Source organism: Agelaius tricolor, unplaced genomic scaffold, assembly GCF_023055355.1.
Source record: "Agelaius tricolor isolate 1412-34295 unplaced genomic scaffold, bAgeTri1.0.p SCAF_4, whole genome shotgun sequence".
Classification (NCBI taxonomy): domain Eukaryota; kingdom Metazoa; phylum Chordata; class Aves; order Passeriformes; family Icteridae; genus Agelaius; species Agelaius tricolor.
Genome location: NW_027269264.1, coordinates 34,810,559 through 34,835,489, shown reverse-complemented (window position 1 = coordinate 34,835,489; position 24,931 = coordinate 34,810,559). Strand labels below are relative to the sequence as shown.

At 39.0% G+C, this 24,931-nt stretch overlaps 1 protein-coding gene across 3 annotated transcripts in view; it reads right to left on the bottom strand.

Moving 5' to 3' along the window:
• Positions 1–24,931, bottom strand: part of PDE8B (phosphodiesterase 8B) — a 71,126-nt gene that overhangs the window by 37,650 nt on the left and 8,545 nt on the right. For 2 of the 3 annotated variants that reach the window (XM_071425243.1, XM_071425244.1), the window contains exon 2: positions 3,400–3,459. In XM_071425243.1, the coding sequence (XP_071281344.1) occupies positions 3,400–3,459 (60 nt within the window). The remainder of the gene's footprint in view (positions 1–3,399; positions 3,460–24,931) is intronic. The other variant, XM_071425242.1, reaches the window with a different exon arrangement.

The following is a 24,931-nucleotide window of genomic DNA, read 5'->3' as shown; positions in this document are numbered from 1 at the left end:
GAAGCTAGAAAAGGTGACAATAGCATTCTTCTTATCTTTAGCTGCCTGGATTGTTGAATTCTAAACAATAAAAAAATCAATCATTGTTACTGTGACAGTCAGAGTTTCATTAAACAATGGAAGAAAATTATATGCTCACAATTTCTGTAAATATTAAGAAGGTAAGAGTTTCAATGTATTGGGAGGTTTTTGATTGCAGTTATCAATAAGCAGATTTGGTTTACTGACACTTAACATCCAAGGTAACTGTTGTCACTCTTTTTAATCCCTGAGGTTTTTTTTCCAGCCATCAAAGAGTTGGAAAGCAGTGACCTGGCCAAGCTGCAGATTTTCTACTTCCTGAGTGAAGTCTCTACTCTGATACAATCTTTTGTTTGGTTCCAACTGCCATTAGTTTTATTTTGTTCCTAGTTTGAAATGTTATGGGGAAAGAAAATTTGAGGGGGGCAGGGGTGGCACGTTTTTTGATATCTTCCTTCTCTCAGCACTCCCAGTTTGGAAATAAAGGATGGTAAAATGCAATAATTTATCATCTTTAAAATAATGGAGCTTAATTAAACCATACAATCTCTCCCTGGTAACTGATTATCAGTGCACAAATCCTTCTGAGAATATTAATTTTAAAAGTGGTTTAAGGTATTACTACTACACTTTCTCATTAACCGTTGTATGGAGCTTACTATAAATCATCAAAACACAATATAACTGGAAGTATATTTGAACAATGCTGTCAAAGTCAAGGCAAAAATGTAATAATCCATATAAACAACATGATCAAGGAAATGCTTAAATTCAATCTGTGTTCCATGCCAAAAAAACTTCATGTAGTTATTTTTTTGTTGCATGATTTGCAATGTTACTGTAAAAAGATAATTTTACGGCAATTATTGTTGCCGTAATTTAGGAATACCATGGACTTTCTCTGTAGAGGCCTTTCCAATTTTGGTGATGTACTGAAATTTTTACTCTAAGTATTCGCTTGACATGACTATTGCACATCTAGTTCCCAGTTTATTATACAAATACAGAAAATGGACAGAAATTTGCTTCAAAGATTTTGAAATACAAGAAACATCAGCTGAGGATAAACAAGCTACCAAAAGGAGAAAGAAAATTACAGCAACTTAAGAAGCTATTTAATCATTTTCAAATCATCATATCCTAGCAAGAGACTTTCAGATTGGAAAAGACATAGTATCTCTGAATAAAGTTACAGAGATACCCATTATAATGGTATGAGGGAACAGCGAAATGCTATGCATCATCTTGCTTCATTTGCAGCTCATCAGGGAAGATCACAGTGTCAACGCTGTGAAAGAGATAATGGCAAATAAATGTCCTAAAAGGTGAGAAAATGCAGCATTTGAATAGGAACACTGAAACGCTTATGAGCAAACATTTCTGCAAGAGGATCCAGCACCTTTTTATGTGCACTAATTGTTTATAAAAACCACATCTCCAGTGTCCCCTGGAGAAAGCACATTTTTGTGTACTTTCAGCATGGTCATTTCTGAAATCAAATCATTCCTATATTACAAGCCTTGGTACAAAGTCGAGGCAATTGTGCAATGTGTATATGGGATATTTGGAGGGTTGGAGCTGGCTGGTTTGCTTTGAACTCTTCCCTTTGCCTCTTAAGGCCAGGAGCACCTGGGTCACAATTCTGTACAAATGAAACCCAATTTTACTCTGACATATATGGTCATGAAGTCCAGTGAGGAACCTATTAAATGGTTTTATGGCAGGTCACAGGCACAAGTGAGGTCACTTCTCAGACAAAAAATATGCGCCATTTTGAGGTTGGCACAGGTGTCCCATAACAGCATAAAACACAGCAGAATAAAATGAAGTTGGCTAAGAAAAGCCTCAGTGGCAATTGTTTTAACAAATGGAACTTAACTTGTCAGGCAATTGTAAACGTGATTAATCATCCACATACAGACATTTAAAATGTGATATTCAGTAGCTGTTTGCAATGCACAGAGAAACACATAATTGTATTGTCAAGATGGAATAAAAGATTAGCACACATTTTTTTAATGTGGGGATGTGTGCATTACTTGCCAAATTATCTGAGGTAATGTGGCTTTTTACACAAGGTGGGTTAACATAAAATGTTTTACTTAACTGTAAATAAGTTAATGTATGGCAACATCTTTAAGGAAAATTCTTCAGTTAATGATTTTACTGAATAATTTCTGCCTAAAACAGATTATTTTCTTACACAGATTCTCAGTTGTGAAATGTAAAGACAAAATAACACCCCCATCTGAAAAGATACCAAGAAGAATGTCAATTTTTGAAAACAACAAAAATCCAACTTTGCCTTGGGGAAATCAAATTTCTATGAAGTAATATCCTCACAAAAGCACTGAGAGTATTTGTAGTTGCTAAATATCTTCTGGATAATCTTTCTGAAGATTATCTAAACATGATCTAAAAATATTTTTCTGTGAAAAGTTACACATTTCTATGTTAAAATTCCCTACAAAACTGAAGGTTGTTCTGCTGTTGAAGTCACTACTCCTCAGTCTTACTACAATATAAACAAGTAATTTCATCAGATTGAGTAATCATTGAGATTGCATTCATAAAGCCATTCATATGGCTTTACATTCAAGACTGAATGTAAAGCCATAAAAATGTAAAGCTTTATGATGCTTTTCTTCCACACATAGGTTTTTCACAGAAAGGGTGCTTGGTGACTAAATGTGTCTGTATTTTACAGAATTAACCAACCCATAAATTAATTCAGATTAATTATGTATCACTAAAACAATGTTAAAGGCTAAAAGGCTATTTAATTTCCTATAATCCGAGAGTTCCAACTTCCACTATAAGCTGAAAAAAATAACACTTGGCATCTGATACTATCACAGGAGCAAAATGTACAGAAAATGAAGCATGTATGGATAAGAGCTGTTGCTCCTTAGCTGAATTTGAACCTGTCTTCTTGGAGGACATTTCTTGAATTGGTGGTCTGTAAAACATCGTTCTCTGTCCTGTTACAGTTCTCTATCCTGTTGTGCAAAACCCAGCAAAACTGAACATATACCTAAATTTCATGAAGGTCTCTGCTGTGGTATAGCAAAACTGAACAGGTTTTAATATCCATAGAGGCAGCTCTTTCCCTGGTTGATGCACATACACTCACACTCATACTGGTAGGACAGATACAAGCAATGAGGGGATGTTAGTGGAAATCTAAGGGTCTTATTTACTGAGTTAATTTACTTTAAATCTTCTCAAGCAATCAGATACACAAAACACACATTATCCCTCTCACAGTCCTTGTACAAGTGAAATTAAAATATTATAGTTAACTAAAGAGTTTGAACCTTAACTTTTTCATCTATCAATACTGAATTGGCTCTCTCAGAAACTGAAGGAGCATCTTACCTGAATTGGGTATTGTGTCAGTCTCATGGACCCAACTTGTACTTCTGCAGCTGAAGCCTGCTAAAGAAATACAGATTTTTTTTTCATTGTCATTCTTAAGAAGGTAGCATTTTACATACAAGAATTAAAGGTCAAACAGAACCATGAAAGATGCTAAAAAGCACACTGGCATATGAATAGCAGCCTTAATTTCATTACTATGAAGTGCATCTCACATGATAATCTTTACCAAATTCCTATTTTTGTTTTACTTGCCTGTAAGTTAAAAATGCTAGGGTTTAAAATAAGGAAGTAAGAAACACACACTTTCTTTTCTCTGTTTCCCCAACAGAGTACCTAGGTTACATAGAAGGACTTTTTTTTGCTGGAGACTAGAAAGCTATTTATCTCTGGCCAAAAGTTATTCATTAGAATGTAATATAGAACTTTTTTTAAAGGTCTTGTGACATATTCTAAATAATAATGTTTTAGTGGGATTGATGGTGAAAGAAGTGACTTTTGAGAAAAGGGAACTTGTTTGGGTTGTAGATTGAAAGTTGTTTTCCTGAACCATAGCCTTCAGTTTTCAGGTAAAAATATCACTACCATGTGAGCCATGACATTTTCAGAAGATATGATAGCACACCATAATTTAAACCTGCTGCAAGAAAGCCAGTACATGTGGGCTGTGGCCGCTTTGTTTGTTGTACTTCTTAGGAACTGGACTACGTTAATACTTTTCATGTCTTGATACATTTCAGTACACTTCTCCTGTACACTACTGATTTGTTTCACTTCAAACCATTAGCTACAGAAGGTTGTTAAGCAACAGAACAATACATATGCCCTCACGCAGGTGCACATACTTAATGAGAAGAGTCTTTAAACCCTTAAAATGTTCGTGCATATGGAGAATTAGCTGCAAGTTACCAACCTCCGAAAGGGCAGACTCCTTGCTTTCATGGTCACCAGTTACCCCAGGTGCCCCAGGTGTAGATGAGTTTAAGCAATCCTGCAAGACATGTAATCTGACCAAAACCCTAATTGTAGGCAGATTCCCAAGGCCATTCCCTGACACATGGGAATGCTGGAGCCTTATTTCTGTGGCATTTTTCTCTGTGGTGCTCATTAGTCTGAGCCTTTTATACAGGCAATACTTAATCCTTTAAAAATGTATTTTTCAAAGGAATGTGTATAAACATTTAAAACAGATGAAGTTCCCGGTATTCTACTCTTTTCTTTAGAGAATACAATGCAGTGTTAAGCATTAACAGCCTGGTCAGCACGTGAGACAATGGCATTATGTATAGCTACAACTGACACTTTGGACTTTCATGCACCAGTGCGCATCGATTCTTCTCAGCCCAACAACCTACGTCAGAAAGTGGTAATGGGCAGTACTCCAAAAGATTAAACTACAAAGCCTGCCACTGTTTTCCAAAGCAAAAACTGCCCCCAATATAAGTGTAGTTAACCTCTCCTTTTCTCACAGAAAAGCTTCACTTCCCACTTGAGCTCCTGCTGTAGCTGAATGTAGCTTAGTGCCAGTAAGCATATCTGAACAGAAATGGAAGTTAGCACCCATCATCAACCATGAGTTAAGAGTAAGTTATAGAAACAGTTCTCTGAAAGCTCACAGCTCCTATTCCCCCCAACCAAAAGAGAAAAACAGTACATTCAAACTCCAGTGATACTCAATAGAAAACTCTTAAATATTTTATTATCATACACTTTGATTAAAAAAAAAGTCTCAAAGTGATCTCATTAGACAAATCTGTAAGACTACACAACAGACTTCAGTCAGTCTCAGAGCAAAAGCGTGTTTTTTGACAATACATAGCTCAAATTGTCTCAGAAGGTGTGGATCAAAAGCATGAGATTCTTCAACAAAAGAAGTCACCAGTACAAAAGAAGAATACAGACACATCCATGTATGTTTGGAAACAGATATTTATTTTATTTTCTATTTACTAATGCCAGGGAAATATCAGGGAACTCACATTGTAAATGAATGCCTTCCACTTTCTACTGCTTCAGAAGATATCCAGAGTTAGTCACTCTGTATTGTCAAAAATGGAATAACTGTGTCCAAGACACAGATCAATGCAGGCAAGTCTATCAAGTCCTTTACAGAGATTACTTTATATAGATTAGCCACTTTTCTTATCCTGTTTATTTTAAAACAACAGCAACAAAATAATCCACTCACTCAGACTCTGACTCAAGAGTTTTTCTCCCGGCTGTTTCTGTGTCAGCCTCATGAATGAATAGAAAACACTTGAATAGAAGGACAAAAAAATCAGGGTCTTTCTCTTCCTCCCTTCCTTCCAGATTCAGGGTGCTCCTAACAGCAGGAAAGTTAGGTGAAAATTAGAAAATCAGAGACTCCTGATGTTGGTGAACATGCCCTGTCCTGCTCAGTGCAGACTTGATGGGGTCAGAACCATGGAGGGATGCAGAATAGGTGCTGTTCTACCTGAAAGATTGCTATGTATTGTCTTTGAGTTCCTAAAATGCTCAACTTCATTACTTATACAATGCACAGAAACAGATGGGACAAATTAAGGTTGGTAATGAACCTGAATATGGGAAGGATAAATAAACCTTCTCATTAGATATAGCAAAAACTATGTCTGATGTCCTCCTTTCTGGTCTTTAAGTTCTGAGTCTTGTTTCACAACCTGAATCAGACCCTTCGATTTATATGCCCAAACTGCTGTAGGTATAAGTGACTGACTCACTTTTCTCTGTCAAACTCAGCTAAAGGAGGCAGCAAAAATAAAGACATGTATGCCTGGCCTTCACAAATGCCCTACAGATCTCTCACTTGCCTGAAGGAACTAATTCCACATTTTCTGAACTCCCAGAAGAATCTGACCATGTGGACATTGCGTATTAGTGATACCATGACCATACCTCTGTTCATTTCCTCACTTAAGTGAATAGCACATTGCTGATGATTTCCAATTTAAATAAAGCTCTCATTATTTGACTGACTGCCAGGAAGGACTGCTAATAGATCTGCAACCTAAATCAATTAGTGTAGTAGCTCATAATAGACTTTTCTGGTAAAACATGCAGAGACAAGCCTGATTCCAAAGAGGCCAGTGAGAAACCCCTAATTTCAGTGAACGGAGGAACAGACGCTGTATTGAAAGCAAAGAAATAACCACCTAGAAATAATAAAAGCATAAAACCAGTGAAAAAAAAAGTTTGTTTTAACATTTTTAACTGCCCAATATTATTTTCAGTATCATTGTAATCTCCTAAGCATTCTCCCCAGGAATCAGCTATGAAACAAATAATTAGACAAAGTCAATAGCACTTTCTTAACTCTTATGCTTTTGTGCAAACCAGTGATCACCAATTAGCTTACTATCATAGCAGTGTCATTAAGCAAAACGCATTACTGCTTCATTGAATTTTCACCTTTCTAAGTCACCAGTACAAAAGTCTTTACCCCAATATGGCAGAAAACTTACAGCCCATGCAGTTTATGAATCATCAATAATTACCAATACACCACTGTAATTAGTGTAGACTAATTAGTACAACAAAATCTTCTTGCATAATTCTGTGCTGCTTCAGAGCTGCAACAGAGCAGCTGCTTCAGAGCAACAACAGCAGCTAGAGCCAACCAAGCAGTGAAGCAAAGGTGTTGGTGAATTCAGCCTCCTGAAAAGGCTCAGGATGGATGTGCCAGTTGAGAAGCAACATACAGATGCCAAGGTCCCTTTGGACACCCTTTTGCCCTGAAGGCTTCCTGCCCTCTTCCCTTTCCCTTTCATTAGTGCACCCTTTCATTCAGCTTTGTAGTGTTTTCAGACATCTGTCTCTTTGGTTTTGCAAGCCAGTAATAGGAATCTCTTTTTCACCCAGCTTTCACCTCAGCCTTGTTCTCCCCTGGCTGCATCTTTGCCAGGGCTGTTTTGCACTTCCCTCCAGCTCAGTTTCTTCTATCCACACTGCTGATGAAGACTGTGGGTCAACCTATTCCTTGGCTATTACTATTTTCATGTTTGATTGTACCACTATTTTCAATCTCAAGTCCCTTGGCTTTTTTTTTTTTTTTCCTGGCCAAACTGCAGTCCACAACCATGTATGACTTCAACCCTGGCCTTAGTCTTGCATGAATTCCCTTACAAGACACAGGGCCAAGAGCTGTTGTCCAACACCTTTGGCCTGGAGCTGGTGTCCTGCACTTCTGCCTGCTACAGCACACCAGAGAAGGGTGCCCAGCTCCCCTTCCGCTGTTCAGCAAAGCTACACTCCTCTGTTCTTCCCCATTTTTTCTTTGTCTTGTCTTCCTTAATAGAACAATATCACAATCTTTCTTCTCTTTTAGTTTTTTTCACTTCTGGTCCATCCAACTCCACAGTCATTTTTGTATACTTTAACACTCGGCCACTCTTTCTTTGTTTGGAGTCTCTCCCTCTTTCTTTGTCAGCCTCTGACCTGTTTAGCAATTTGTGTTTATAAAGAAGGGGCAGATTTATGGGAGAAAACTGGAGAGCTCTTTTCACCTCTGAGTCTAAAAACCCCTAAATGATAATTTGGCAAAGGCTGAGAGACTAAGTAGGATGAATCACTCCTACAGTACATATTCCTACTGCTGGAGCTTGGTCCTGAGCTATATGGTTTTGTGGTCTGACCTCCCCAGCTTTTTTAGACACCATCTTTCCCTGCCTCACACATTTGACTGACTCTTTGTCCTCTCCACCCACTAGAACAGCTACTGTCCCAGTAACTACAGCAACTGTCTTTCAGGAAAGACAGCTCTCTTCCACCTTGTTGTCAAATTCTGTTGGGTTTTGTAGTTGTTGTTTCTACTTCTTTTTCCCTGTCAGATTCTCCTTGCTGTGGTTTCCAGGTGACTTTTACATCTGCTTGCTGAGCTGCTGGTCCCCTTCATTTTCCTCAGCCCCACTAGAGGGCTGCCAACTCACTCTGCTCCATGAGCTGCTCCCCTCTTGCCAGCCGCCTGCCACTTTTCCACAGAGTCCAGAGGAGCATTAGATAGTTGGATAGCTCAACTCTGAAGTTAATGCAAGGTCACGCTATTTTATTTTCTGAAAACAATGATCAAACACACACACTACTTAGAAGAAATAAAGTTTTATCACTGCTGGTTCAGCCACTGCAGTCTTTGCAAGCACTCCTAAAAGAAGTCTGACCTTTAAGATGCATAGGTAAAAAATACACACATGCATTTGGAAGTGGTGGCCTGCTAACAACATTTGTGACAACACACACTGAGGCATGCAGCATAAAAATATTACGTCCACAGGCAACGCATGGGACCCCGAATCACCAAAACCTGTAGGTTTGGCAGGGTCTGCATGTAGGTCAAGGGTAGCATTCACAAACCTGCATCTGGTTCTTTTGCCTCTCAAAACCAAGCAGAATTGGGTTGAGGCCATATCAATACCCCCAGTTAAAGCTATGTCATGCACACAAGAGAATTAGACATTTACAAGGGAGCAGAAAAGTCAAGAGGAAGAAGAGCCCTTCCTTCCATGACGACTTTCACCTCTGGGTGATGAAATTCAGCTCCTGTTGCATACTCTCAACCATGACCTTTGAGCTCCTTTTCTGCAGCGACCTGTGTCTGAAAGGGAGCATTAGACCCTAACTTTCTTTCCCACCTCCTTCTTCCCTACCAATCTTGCCTTCACCTGGAGGGAGAGCACTAATTTAGCAGTGAAGCATTTTAAACCAAGCATGGCTAGGCATAGAATATCTCATATCAGATGAGCCCACTGCAGTCCCTGCATCTCTCCTGTGCTCCTAATACCAGCCTGCCTGGGTTCCTAAGGGGACCTGCCATAGAGATGCCTCTCTCTGCAAACTCTATGTGTTCTTCAGTGTGAGCCATATGACAAGATTCATATCTTTTTAGAGATAAGATGGTCACCAGTTCTGGAGATAAGCAGAAGCCTTCATAAAAATTTCAAAGTAAGGATCAAATGCTTCAATCAAAAATTGAACTTCTGTGAATTACACAGTTGATAATATAATGAATGGCTAAGTTGGTTGGGTTTTTTTGTGTTTTGTTCTCAAACTCTGCTTCTCCTTTGCACAAACTCCTTTTGTGCAATGCTGAGAAGTTTTGTCTCAGAATCACCTTCAGGAACAGATATTAAGATTTCTTTCTTCCTTCATTCTCATTCCTCTCTATATGGTTTCCTGGCTTGTGTTTCCAATAATAAATTAGAAAAATAAATAGTCAAAACCACAGATCTGTTTCTTCTCTATTTCTCACTCCCTTTTTCGTCCCCAGGAGATGTCATCCATTTTTAAGCAACTAGAGTGAGTAGTGCTCATATAATCTTCCTGTTTCAATTTAAAATCAGTTTCAAGGGAAGAAAAGCAAACTAGGGGGATGCAGGTAAACCTCTGAAAGACATGGAGAAGAGAGAAGGAAACAAAAGGCAGTTAGCACCAACAGGTCACAAGTAGTGGATTACCCAAAGGGAAACGAAAATTGAGAAATTAATATCAGTGTCCATTGATACAGATTTTAGATGACTTCAACAAGCAAGCTGACACTTGTAAAATAATCCTATGAGGTTTAAGATAATAAACATGTATCTGATATAAAATGATAACTGAAGAAAGAATATTATTTTAGGACTTTTTACATTCTGTTCACAGTTTGGTAGCAGCTTCCTTGTGAATACATTATCATAATAGGACAATAGAACAAACAAGCAGAAAAGACACTAGCTCAGCCATTATGGTGCTACATTTGGCATACAAACTACCATTGTTGAGCAGTCCTCAATTCTGCTCACAGCAGCAGCTACTCTGAGACCTTTCAAGGCTGCAAAAGAAACTCTCTATCCATAGAGGGTAGTCCACATCCCATTTATTCCTATAATTTGCAGATTAGGGCGTTCAACAGCATCTGGAAGCAGTCATGCAGTTTGTACACACAATTTCTCACCATGCAGATTTTTCTTACATGGATTCAAGGATCATGATCTACTATTAGGATCACTACCAAAATTCTTGGTATCAACATAGAATAAATTTGGTATTCGAGATACAGTTGGTTGAACACATTGGGGTAGGATGATCCTTAATAAAATCCAAAAAGGAGATTTCTAAACACATCCCCATTTCTAAAAAAACCTGTGAGGAACAATCAAAAGAATCAGTCAAACCACCTAATCTTGGTCCAACATCCTGTCTTCACAAGTGGCCAAAAGCAGATGCAAAACTGGAAAATGCAAAAGCAGGACAAACACAGGGTGACATTGTCCCTTACACCCCTTAACCTTGTTGTTTATAGCTTGTCTTAGCTTATGCTTTTCTGCTCACAAAGCAGCAGGACATGTAAATTAAGATCATCCTTTTCTTCACTGGCCATGTAGAGTGTCTCAAAACTCACAGCACTGGGTAGTCTCCTCCCCTTCCCCCAGATATTGGGAGCATGAATCAGAAGAAGGGTTTCGGTAAGGGCTTGAGATGTTCACTGAAACTCCAATGAATAAAGAATCACAAAACTTTTGTCGTGAAGGGACCCCTGAAGGGAATCTAGTCCCTTCAAGTGGTGCTGTTGCAATGCATGATTAGGTCAGCCATGGCTTTACCTATCCCTTGTCATCATGGCTGCTGATCAGCAATCACATTCCAGCCTGTACTGATAAGACAGGAAGTAAAATCCATTTTTTGGACAAGTGCTTTAATTTCCAAACTACTATGTTAGATTTTTGGAAGGAAAAACAACTACAGAATGCATCAAGCTTATTTTGTATACTTTTGACTTTATCAACAGAAGTTTCTCTGAGAGTATATTTATTTTGTTAGCACACAAATTTCACTTCACTGAATATGCTTGGCAAGTAAGTTATGTTAATGCCCTTGCAATGTGAAGAGGTGAAGGGAAAACAAACTTTTACAAACATCTGTCAAGTGAACAGAGTATGTCCAGACTTATGGATCTTGGCATGGTGAGATTTCTTTCTGTAAATCCATCTGTCATTACTGTTCATTCTCAACTTCGCAGAAGCATGAGTCACACACATTACTGGGGAATCCGATCAAATTTCTTTACCTTGGGGAAAAGCACACCAACTGAGACTGAGCTGTTTAAAAATACATGCACTGGTGCCTGGGAGAGAGCAAAATCCAAGATTATAGATACAGAGAGATATAGAAGTTAATTGTATTTTCATCTTTGTATGTTGAGGTAGTCAAAAAAGCAACCAGTGTGAGGATAGGAACAAAGATCCAAACAAAAAACTTTATACTACCATGTAAATTTATGGTGAACCAACACTTTCAATGTTGTACATAATCTTTTCCTTTCCTTGAGATAAATTAATGAAAACTAGAAAAATTTAAGCAACAAGAATAATAATGAAATTTCAAGATATCTCAGGCTGCTTCCTCTAGGAAGAGAGCTTCCTAAGGAACTGAACAGGTATCTATGAAATCAGGAGCAGCTAGAGCAGAATGAAGAATGACTCACCAAGAGCATTCCCAATACAAGAAATTTGATGCTTGCACTTAGAGCAGGCCACTGGAAGGGGCATTGTTAAAAGAGCAGTTGAACAAAACTTACCAAAGGTAGGCCCCTGTACTGCTGCAGAAGACATCAGTAGGGACATAACCTCAACTGACAGGCCCTTCAGTTACAAGTTAAGAGAGGCCCAGGGAGTGATCCCTCTCCATCTGCCCTCTTTTCTCTCTGTTGCCTGAGGCTCCTTACACTTGCCCAAGACAGGATAACAGGCAGTCAGGCTTATGGTTTAATACAGTAGATCAATTCTTGGGCATGGCTATTAAAAATGATACAAAAACACCAATAAGTGAGTTTTGATACTGGATATTTCAGGTAATACAATCATAGAAATATGAACAGAAACAGCTAGAACATAATTTGCAGGAAGAGGTTAGATAAATAGTCATAATAGTCTTCCATCACCTCTTGGCCTTGGTAAATACTCATAACTTGTGACTCATACTGCTAGTCTGCAATCAAAGAATCATTTTAAAATGCAAAATTTACTTTGCCTTCCAAACACTGATTAAGAAAAAGTATCTGGAGGTTATCTGCATACACCTGAGTTACCTCCTCAATTAACATTACTCTTCCAGTAGTAGATAGCCTGAAAAATGTAGTTGTCTTGGCTTCCACTGTTTAGAATAAACTATTTAGCATTTTACTGAAAGTAAACAAAATCACTAAGATCATGCACCTCAACAGTCTGAGAGCAGTCAGAAGCAGCACCTGAAATCCTTGGTGTGCAAGTACACATGTAGGTAATTGTGGACTCTATTACAAACTTTAAAAGGGAAAAAAAACATTCGACTCAAGGCATGTGCTGTGGTGTCATGGTTGGACACTGGCCAAATGCCAGGCACCCACAAAAACCTCTCACTCACCCTCCCTGCTACAGCTGGACAGAAAAGAGAAAATTTCATGAAGGCTTCATGAGTTGAGATAAGGACTGGGAGAAAACACTCCAAGAGCAAAATAGTCTAAAATTAAATTTATTGAGTTTATTACTAACAGAATTAGAGGAGGATAATAAGAAGTAAAACCAAGCCCTTAAAGAGCACCTTTTCCCCCCAACCCCTCCCTCCTTGGAGCACAGGGAGACAGGGCGTGGGGATTTTGGTCAGTTCATCACCCGAGGTTTTCTTCTGCTGCTCAGGGGTAGGAATCCTTCCCCAGTGAGGCCGTGGGGTCCCTCCCACAGGACACAGCTCTCTGAACTTTCCCAGCATGGTTCCAATCTCATGAGCAGCAGTCCTCCCAAACTGCTGAGAGTCCCTCCCACAGGCAGGCAGTCCTCCCAAAACCGCTGTGGGATGGTCACTCTTCCACGGGGTGCAGTCCTCCAAGGACAAGGCTGCTCCAGCCTGGAAGCAGGGCCCTCTCTCTCCATGGAGTCTCCCACAGGACCACAGCCTCCTCCAGGCATCCACCTGCTCCAGCATGGGCAGCTGTGAATCTCTGCATCCCCCATGGATCCCCATGGGCTGCAGGGGCGCAGCTGCTTCACCATGGTCTGCACCATGGCCTGCAGAGGAATCTCAGCTCCAGTGCCTGGAGCACCTCCTGCCCCTCCTTCTGCACTGACCTGGGAGACTCCATGTTGTTTCCCTCACACAGTCTCACCTCCTCCTCTTCTCTGGGTAGAAAAAATTGTGCCCACTTTGTTTTGTTTTTCTTCTTAAATATGTTATCACAGAGACATTACCAACATCTCTAACTGGTCCAGGCTTGGCCAGCAGCATGTCCATCCTCAGAGCCACCAGGGATTGGTTCTGCCAGACATGGTGGAAGCTTCTCACAGAAGGCACCTCTGTGGCTCCCCTGCTACCAAAAACCAGGCTGTGCAAAACCAACACGTGGTTTTGTTCTACCATTTTTCCAACACTATTCACTGTAGATACTGCTAGCTTCCAACACCAGCCCTAGGCTGCAGTGGTTACCAGGCTGCTTCTTCAGAGATGTATGATGTATGATCAGAGTGTTGGCTTTGTATTAGTCCCTATTACTTCTTGTCTTGGGTGGGCCTTGCTGGAATGAATTTTTTCCTGGTTCAAAGAGGTCTGTTCCTATCTTCTTTTACCAGCTCCTGAAAGCCACCTACATACTATCTCAGCCTAAAACCTCTATAAAACACTATATTCCTCTTGCTGGAACAAAGAAGAAAAAAAGCCAAAAAAACCCCAACAAAACCCAGAACAAGCATGTTCTGATGAGAGTGAGTCATTTATTGAAGTTTTCTGAATTGTCTTGCAGTTAGGAAAAAAAAAACAAACTCAGCATTGAACTTTGATCTACATTTTACCAAAAAACCAAAATAAACTCCAGTAAAGAACAGGGCATTGTGCATAAAGGACAGATACATGTCCTTTGAAAACATAATGTTCTCTCCTCCCTGGTCCTTCACACTGTCAGACAGCATTTGTTTTGCAGCACTTCTGTCTTGACTATTGAGTTTGGGAGCAGGCAGTGGAAAACAACTAGTTTGGCTTCTGATTAAAACTTTAGCATCCACAAGATATGTCTTAGAATTATGCCTAGGAACTCTATTGAAAATATCCCCAAACCTCCACAAAAATACAAAACCCAACAACACTCCAAATTGCAAATTCACAGTACAAACACCAATAAAAATTAAACCTTCCCAAGTTTATAGGATAACAGACATCTATGGACACTTTCCCCATTACAGTCTAACATTGACTTTAAAATCCAAAACCAGCATTTAAATATATGTCAAAATTAACTATTTTGCCATTGACCCTTTAGTTAGAAATCCACAAATAGAATTATTCTCAGAGCAGACCCTACCATCTCAAGTATCATGAGTGATGCTGTCTCCTGTAACAAAGCCTCCAGCTTAGCACTGTCTGTTATTGTGAAACTACAAATTATCAACATGAAAGTCTGTGCCATGTCTCACACTAAAAATTGTGCAGATAATGAAAATCAAAGCCAAATTCTCATCAAAATAAACAGCTCCAAGGCTCTTACGCTGACTGAATAATTCATGATCACATTTAATTCAGTTCAAGTTTCTATTCTAGTTTTGACAAAGCCACTGCAGCAAATCCAGACAGCAGCAGTCATGTCTCAAATACTCCAAGACTGATATCCAGATATCACACTCTGTGATATGCACAGTGCCTTGCCCACTTGTGAGTCATCAAACTAAGCCACAATAGACTGGGTCACCCAAACCCAGCATTTCCACCCTTTGTGTTTTGTCGTTCAAGACTAAAGTGTTTACAAAGGTTGTCTCACCTATTTTACAATTCTCAAAGGCAAAAGACTTTTCTAATAGGGCACATGGGCTGATTACCCAAACAGAGATGTTTGGCTACCCAAACAGAGATGAAGAGTGAGAAAGAGTAGGAGGAGTATTTATACAAGGTAGGTATAAGTGACATACATGAAGTGGTAGAGAAAAGGGAAGTTCTGACTCAGAGGAACAGAGAAGCAGGTGTTAGACGCACCTGAAGAATTCATACCTCACAGAAACAAGAAATACTCTGATGAAACTTAGTTACCCAGTCTTACAAACTTGAATGCAGTCATGAAAATGTGACTGCTATTATTCTATTAATATAAAGGCAGGTAGGACAAGCATCTGATTTTAGGATTTAACTTTTGCATATAGCTGCAATCCAAATAAGCTCTGCAAAAGCACGGAAAGAAGGCATACAATAGACCTTCACCTGGTCTGCTGAACCAGTGCAAATTATTACTTACACAATAAGCAATAATAATTTTGGTATTACTTACCACTACTTACACAGCGTGTGCGGGTGAAATTAAAAGTTTTCCGGAAAAGCATTTTTTTTGGACATTTTGTTCCAGTCTTACCAAAGAGAAGCGCCATTAAATTAAGTGCCATGGTTCAGAACCAGCATTACAAAACTCATGCAAATGCTCTACAGAGACCTCTTACTGCTACTCCAGTTTTTAGGTACTGACATCTCTTTGAACACAATATAGTCATTTTTCTCCACCATTAGGATTGTCCATTATGAGGATGTAATTATGCAACTTACTACCAACACATTACTGGGAAGATTAAAAAAAATTGTACACACAGGGAAGCACGACCCTCTTGCAAATGTCTTGCCAATCAATTTTCTCCCATGGCTTCTGCACGTCCACAGCATGAACTTCCACCCTTACGAATCAAAAGCAGAAGTTCTGTCTGCTGTGTGCAATGTTAACTGCCAAATTTTCTCTCCCCAAAGAAGAGTTGCAATTGCCGAGTTTCAATGCACCTTATACTGCGGAAGTTGAACCCAGCTCAGCAATTGTTTAATTCTATTTTATGAGCAAGATTTCTGGAGACAAGAAGGGCTTCTTGTACAGTTAAAGGCAGCATAGTCCAAACGTTCAGGACTTCACTGAATTAAGCCCTTACTAAGCAACAGGAGCCATACACCTGCCATGAACTGTGGAAGAGTATCAATCTCCTCTTCAAGAGATCACATGGACATTAAAATCCTGACACTTTCCAACCACCTGTATTAAAAAATCCAGCCCCTGAAAGCCATAAAATATTTTAGTTTCAATTCACAGACAAACATTTGCACCATCACAGATTTTATAAGGCATGATGTCTTCACTTCAGTGGATTAGACCCTGTATCATGGACAACTCCAATGAATAACGGCTTATGTGTAAATTATTCACACTGTTACACTACAGTCCATGAGATTACAACAGAAAAAGTTATTGCTGAGTTTTCAGTTTTATATCTCTCTCATATATCTCTTGATTTTACAGCTATCTTTGGAGGCACTCTGTAGGGAAATAACTTGTATTCCCTGTTAATATTGTACTTATTACAAGTGCATGTCACAAGACAGGAAACAGTAACTTCTGTAAGTTTCTTACTGGGTCCCACCTAGTTTTCAAAGAAGTTAAGAAATATTTGATTGTCATAAACTGAGGGAAAGGAGATGCCAAGAGATCAGCTAAAGAGGTCTGGGCACTCAGGCCACTTGTACTACTCTGTGTCACTCTGCAACAGAGTTCTATGGTAGAACAAAAATATTGAGATATATTGAACAAAAGATGCAATAGAATATAATTTTATAAAACATATGGGGTCACTCTAAAATGAATGCAGATAAAACCATATTTAAATATTTATAAAAATATATATTAAAAACCATATAAAATCATACATTCTCAAGAGAAAGAAATATAATAAACTAGTCCTGTTCAAGACTGCTGAAAAGGGTTTGTTGGAATGCCACAGGCAAAGCTATTAAAAAAAATGGAGAAAAAAACCAACTGCAAGATAGGTAGGGTAGCAGAGAGCCTTAACTGCAAGAGTCATAGAAATTAGGTGAAATTCAAACAATACAAAGAGCTATGTTGCTATCTGTTAGAAGTTTCTTAGCTGAGTACAATAGAAAATGCAGACATGAGACATGACAACTTAGGACTCGCATCAGTAAATCAGAGACCAGAAATAAACTTTTTCAAGGCTTTGATGAAACTGAAAAAGATACAAAAGGTGGCTTCCAACAATTGCAAGGGCCAGCTCTCTGACCCAAGCGTCCAGAAATTACATTTTACTTCACATAGCAAGTTGCTGTTAAAGATCAAATGCTTTCCCAAAAGCAAATAAGAGACTTTGGGCTGGGAGACCTTCTCCTCTGTAATAAAATGTCTGCAATTGTTACAGTCAAAGAACATAAAACGTTCATTTCTGGGCACACACAGAACACTCTCACTTGCTCACTAGTCCCACCTGTAGAAACCCTGTGATGAATTTGATAATGCAGATTGGATCCTCACACTGACTAACAAAAGAGCACCAAATACCTTTTCAGTTATGGTATTGCGAATATATCATTATCATCCCTTACAGAATTTAGACCTCAAGTCTTCAGATCCATATAAAATTACTAAAACAATGAATTTTCACATTTGCAGTTCTTGGAGAAATCCCATTTTACCCCTCAATGGCATGGACCTAACCAACTGCTCCAAATTTTGCTGCCAGACATGTGTCATAACCACCCCAGGGCTATTTAGACTTCTGGGTGCAATGACCCTGAGAAAAAGTTAAGTCAAATGAGTGCTCTGGTTTTCCCAGTCGAGCTGGATGGTTCTACTTGTGCCCCTAAATATTTTGCTAGGTCAGGCTTCAATGAAGATCAGGATTGTAAAGACATAACAGTTGCAGAGGGTCATATCAAGCCACCAAACTAACATCATATCTCTGAGAATGGTCAACACAGGATAAGTTGTACCAGACCAGCATAAGCACATGTGACACCTCCCACACCCATTCCCTACTGAAGGCCTTAGACATTTCCAAAACACACAGGAGTAATTTTTTACTTATTAATCCTCCCAAAAAAAGCTCTTTTACTTATTTTTGTACTGTTGCTGGGAACTCATGCTATGTGCGCCATAGAACACTATCTCCTTTTTTATATATAGCTGAGAAGCACAGCACAGCCTGACATGTTCTGTAATTTGCAGTCATTATGTTTTTCATGGAGACCGCCATGTAACAGACACAGATTATTCAGAAAACTGCCATTAAAAATAAGCAAAGACATTTTTAAGTCCTCTAGGTAGATATAGCTGTATTTTCAGAGGTGGTGTGAATCAACATACCCTGAATCCACAGTAGGTCTGAGACAACAGCTCTGATAGTCCTAAAGGCAATTTTACAGTCAGCATGGTGGACTCACCATGCAGAGAGATCTGTTCTGAAATGGGAATTTGCCTTGTGTACTCCAAAAAACAAGTGGCCTTGACACACCACTGCAGTAGGTATGAATCTGCAGTAGGTCAGAGACAACAGCTCTGATAGACTTAAAGGCAATTTTACAGTCAGCATGGTGTACTTACCATGCCGAGAGATCTGTTCTGAGATGGGGATTTGCCTTGTGTACTCCAGAGGACAAGAGGAGGTCTCAGGAAAAGAGCCCCCACAAAAGTTAGCAGAAAGATGAGAAAGAAGGTGAGAAGTAATTTTGCAAATCATGAGAACTATGGAGAGTTTATAGAAGCATGCACTGCACACCCATTTCAGCATCAATTTTTATGAAAAGAGGTACCGAATACAAACAAAATGCTGAGAAAATGCCATTTCCCCATAAAAGTCTGAAGTGCTGGCCTATCCTTAATATTTCATGTTATCAAAGTTTCTTGTGTTTCAATTCCCCTTGCAGCTTCTAGCAGAGACACACATACATTTGCAGATACAGTTTGTCCCATAAAAGTTTAAATGAAATGCCTTTGTATTAACTGGCTTTTTAATATTTCACTTCATTGAAAAAACACCCCAAAAATATACTATGCCATTAAAAATGAAAATTAAAAGAAAAGTCATTCTCTAATCTTGCATTTTAATTTCAATCATGATGTATGCAGAGATTTTTTTAAATTATTCAGTCACTTTTACCACATTCAAAATATGATTGCCTCAAAACACTTACTAGGAGTAAGCTAAGAAATATATATTTGGAAGTCTACAAAGGCAAGCTAAAGGCAAGGCTAGGCACAGTTCCCATCTTTTTGGGGAGTGGGATCTTCATCTGTGCCTTGAAACTACCCTTCCAGCCAAGGGAGTTTGCTCCCACTTGGTCACACTGAGACAACCTCTGTGGTGTTGCAGGAATCCTCATCCCAAAGCAGAAACTGTCTCCTCAGTGTTCTCTGGGGAGGCAAAAGCCACGGCATGAAAGGCATTGGGCCATCTCAGAGCCTGGGACACTGATATTACAACCTTTTCCTATATCAGATCATGAAAGAGATTACCCTACTTCTGCATATAATAAAATACAATAATTTTGTCATTATTGATCATGTTACCACATTGGGAAAATGAAGATGCTTACAGCAAATAAGAACTATTCCTGCATTTCTCATGCATACCGGTTACTTTGAATTTTCTTTGTTACATGAGACACTTGCCAAAAAGTGCAGTATTTACAAAGGTTTAGACACAGGTTCGCACAGTCTTTACACACGTTCAAGTAACTAGATTATACTATGAACACAGTAATTTCACTGGTACCCACGACAAATTATTCTATTGTCATGGAAGACTAGTGAAGAGGCTGTGACTGTACAAATAGGATAAATACACTCTAATTTGAAAATATTTATAAGCATGTTTTACTACTAAACACTGATTCTGAGAAAGAAACAGCTGCAAGAGTGCCCATCTTATTTAAGATGGCTTGGTTTAATGATTTTCTATGTTGCTCCTGACAGGTAGTGTTGCAGTTGTTCCTACCTGAGATTTTTACTTCTCACTGAAATATGTACAGTATGAAGTAGCACAGCAGTCTTCATGAATTTATATGTACAGCAGAACATACATGACCCACTGTCATACACTGTACCCTTCAGTTGCTGCCAGCAATAACAGGAAAGCATTTCATCCAAGTGCTGCCTCGTATGACTAGGTTCTCCACGAAAAGAAACATAATGACAACAGAACCAGCAACAGCCAACTCATCTACCTTGCTTAGTTTCTTTTGACAGATTTGGGACCAGAAGCAAATAAGAAACCATATTTATTTAAAGATTGATTGCTAAATTCTTCACCTTAGTGCTCCATTTAATCTCTTTCTTCAAAAGGGAATGAACTTCCATTTCAGCATGTGCTCACTGAACACATCTGCAAGTATTAAACACACAGTGGAGCCAAAACAGTGGAGCCAAAACAGCCAAAACATACAAGATGTTATGGCTGATAGTGAGATGAGTAAATAATCACTCATTTTATTTTTCACCCTGAATATTGATCTAACAGTGCAACCTCTACCCAAGGTGTGAAATACATCATCACAAAAAGTTAAAAAAATACCCCCATGTCCATTACCAAGCAAAGAGGAAGAGCAGCAAGCACTGCAATTCCATTTGGGAGACACTGGGCCTTTTTAGATCTGATCTAGCTGCTCAATGCCACCTACCCTTATAATAGTGTCACACCACCCTTATAATAGTGGCAGAGCTGAGGTGCTTATGCATTTGGTGACGTGCCCTAGTACAAGAGTGGCTAAGTCTCAGCAAGAGCTGTAAGGTCTCAGTCCTATGCTTCCAACCTCAGAAAGGAACATCACTGGGCTGTTAGTTAGGTGTAGTCAGCTGCTGAAGCGTGTATCCATCCTGACAGTGTGCATTCTGCAGCTGATGTTGCAGCTATCATTAGCACTCAAGCTTTAGTAACCTGAAGTTGGTTTAAAACTACTGTGGGTATCTCTATGGTAACATGCCTTTGGACCTCCGCACTGCAGCATGAAGTGAAGTTAGCAGTACCAGACAGGGAGAAAATTTTCAGCTGGATCCTCCCAGCTAATAGAAGATATTAATGTATTAGAAATAAAACCTTTTGAAGAAGCTGTGAATCAGGTGAACGTTTTTATCAGAGTATAACCAGAATCTCAAACTGACTATAGTAAGTTCTAATTTATGAATAAATGAAACATTTTTCCCAGAATTTTGTGGTTGAAATATATCTCTCGTTGAAGCAAAATTTTCAAATAAACAGAAAATCCAATTCTTACTAACTTCCCATTAGATACAAGTCAGTTGCCGAGTGAATTTTTAAGAAGGCAAGCAGGAAAAATTTGAAAGGAGATTAGAGAAGATGTACAGAAGGCTCTTCCCTGTTTTACACTTAATTCTGTGACAGGCAGCATGAAGGTACTTTTTTCTGTCATACATTTATGCTATGATTTTTTCCTGTCCATGGCATGCATATTGATAGTAAAAAAGAAGATATACCTGTATTGTCAGATACTAATCACTTTAGTCAATACTTGGAATAGACAAAGAACAACCCTTCTTCAGAGTGAGGAAGAATGACTGAAGATACTTGGCAGCTGGTAGAAGCAGGCTGTGAACTGTGACCAAAAAGAACAAAGAAATTCACACATTTAAATGTATCCTGCTTTGATCCCATTTTCAGTAAAGGCAATACCTCTGCAATCATTCGAAAGGGCAAGGAGAGGGGCAATAAAATAAATAAAATTTATTTTGGGAATAAAGTCAATGAAAACTGGAGGAAAGATGCCAGCAGATGGCACACCCAACCTGCAGACAAGAATGCAGCAAGTATATGCACAAACATATAAAAAATCTCCTATTGTTCAAAGAAGGCAAACTATCCTCTTCTTATGTGATCACTTCCTCAGTGATCCTGTGCTGAAAGAACAGGTGAAAACCAAAAATCCTGTGACAAGGAGAGTAGCAGATCAATGAAAGAAAGCACTGCTGACATCTCCAAGTGATGCAAATCTTGTAGCTGCACCAATGCCTGGCCACTACCTCCCTCACCTACCAAGAAATGTTGAACAGTTATCAGGGGGAGTTATAAAAAAGCCAATTGGAGCAGCAGCACAGCCCAACTACAGTTAAAATAGCTAAGGGCTGTGTAGGAGGTATAATGCCAGCTATTTTGATCACTGTTAGCCCTTTAGCCACAAGAGAATGTATTGCAGCCCAGACATTTATTCCTATTGAATTAAAAATAAAATGTGGGGAAATTTTCTGAAAATCTGAATAGCCTTTTGCCCACTGCCTATCTAAAAAAAGCCAGATCATCATCTCACTGATGTCAGTGTTCTTTCCAGATGCAAGATTTGCATTCTAACATATGGAGTCGCGACTTCTGAATTTGTACTGCTGGACTATATGTATGCATTTCACATTTCTACGCTGGAGCTGGAAGTGCAAAATGGCACCAAGTTTTAATGTTGCATCATTAAACATTGTTTTGTACAGTAAACATTGTATTTTAAGCTCATTCATTAGATTTTGAAATAAAATGCTTCTCTTTCCTTCAGTGGTAGGAAATGATACACAAAAAATTCAGATGATTAAAGTTCATCCTTTGATGGGCAATCATGTGCATCAGCCAAGTAGGAAAACACTACTCTCTGACAAGAATTCACATGTGAGCTACAGAAATACAGCACCTTTTTCAGTATAAAACTATCTACAGGTCTGTGGATATTTGCAACTAAATGAAAAATAACAATAAAGCAAACATGAAAGGATGGCCTTGAAGGAGTTACTTCCAGCACAGCAGATTTTTCAAATCTAAGGTGAGGTCGCAGATGTCTTATAGCTCCAAAGGGGCAAAAAAATGCTTCATCTAAAAATAGCCTCTTGTATAAATGCAGTGGAACCCATGAAAAAGATTCCCTTCTTTGAAGACAGTTCATTACTGAACTCTTTGAACTGTACGGATAGTCCCTAAGCCACTACAATGCCAGAGGGCCAAGAGGGATCTGTATGTGCATCAGCTGTTCTTATGTATCTGCAATCAGACACCCATTCTGGTTGACTGTAATACTCATCAGTCCCGCTAGTTTTTCTCGTCTCAATAATTTTATATTTCACTTTCATAAACCTGAAAGAAAAAGTCTGACATCTCTACCACCAGGATGCACAAAATATAACTTAAAATTATGACATTTAAAACATATTGTCTTTAAGACTTGCACAACTCTTGTCTTGAGTGTGAGCCTTAAATAAATCTATCAAACACATAGTTTTTAACCCACTAATGGTGTGAGAAAAAAAACCCCAGTTCTGTTGCTCAGTTCAATCTCACCTAAAGGACTAGAGTAGTAAAAGCTCTGTCACACAGAACCAAAAAAATCCCAGAATGTATCAAAGAAACTGTTGCTCCAAACAAAATGACACCATTTATACAGTTACATTTGAAAGAAAAAAAAAACCAAAACCCATTAAGTTTAAATGATTCCCATGCACCAGACTCACAGAGCTAACATATTGTGTGAATTCTGTCCTAATTGGGATGGTAATACAGAAGTCCCTGCTGACATTTAACAAAGTTATCACAGAAGTTATACTAAAACCAGTTATATCAATAGTATCACCGTATTGGAACAATTATGATTCTTAGTGTTAACTTGTTTTGCTTTGGTGTTATTTTGTTGTTGTAATTTTGGTTTTGGGGAGAATATCTTTGCCTCTCTTTTGTCAAAACTTCTTTCAGAAAGCAGGTGGTTAGTGATCTTCAGTTTGTCTAGACTAATATTAGGTACTTCTTTCTTGCTTTCAAATGTTTGACTATAAGATGCAGAAGGAGTCCTCTGCTACTGTGATGGGCTCATTAATAAAACAGAGACAAGCACAGACTAACAAGTGGCTTTAAGCAGCAGTGGGTACAGTTTTGTACACAGAACATCATCTAGGCAATTCCTGTTGCAGCAGCATTGAGTGGTAAAGATATGTTTTTGTTGTGCAGCTCTAAGATTTGGACAGAAATCTCTAGATTCAGATATCACATCTCCTCAAGACTCAAAGCACAAAGAATCCAGTGCCATCAAGAAAAGACTTTTATTTCCCCCCAAAACACCTCTCTACCTACATGTCCCTTAAGTTCCATTCCCTTTGGTATGTCTCTGCCCTGAACTCCTCCAGCCCATAACAAAGGACCCATCCACAACCACCCCAGCTTAGCTAGATTGATCTTTTTTTTACTACTTGAACCATGATATCTCACCTGCTTAGTCCATCTCAGATCTTCACTTCAACCATCTCTTCTCTAACCACCCACCACACCATCATAGTACTCCAGCTGACCTTTTTGACAAAAGTAGCCAAAGATTTCCCAGGTTTCCACCAGCACCCTGTGGCTGCCATCCAGAGCTCCAAGGGGAAGGAGAGCTGTCCAGCAGCTGCAGATCAGTACACCATGACCATGAGAATGCAAGAAATCTTAACTTTTTTGTCTTGCTAACCTAGTCTACACATTGCAGTTTGAGGTAAAATGCAGCAGCCTGAACAAGGCCATGGCAAAGGTGTTTAGGCCACGGCAAAGGTGTTTGACACAGCAGTTACTGACTTCTTCCATGAGCCACAACACTGCTTAGAACATTAACACAGACCTAAACATTTAACACATGTGAATGGATTTATTCTGGAATGTAATATAACCACCCTTTCTGAAATCTTGTGATTTTTCACAATATAGACAGTTGTTTAAGAAAGATTTGTCTTTAGGACAAGGAGGAAGTAATGATTCATCAGGCAGGACTGTTTGGGATGCAT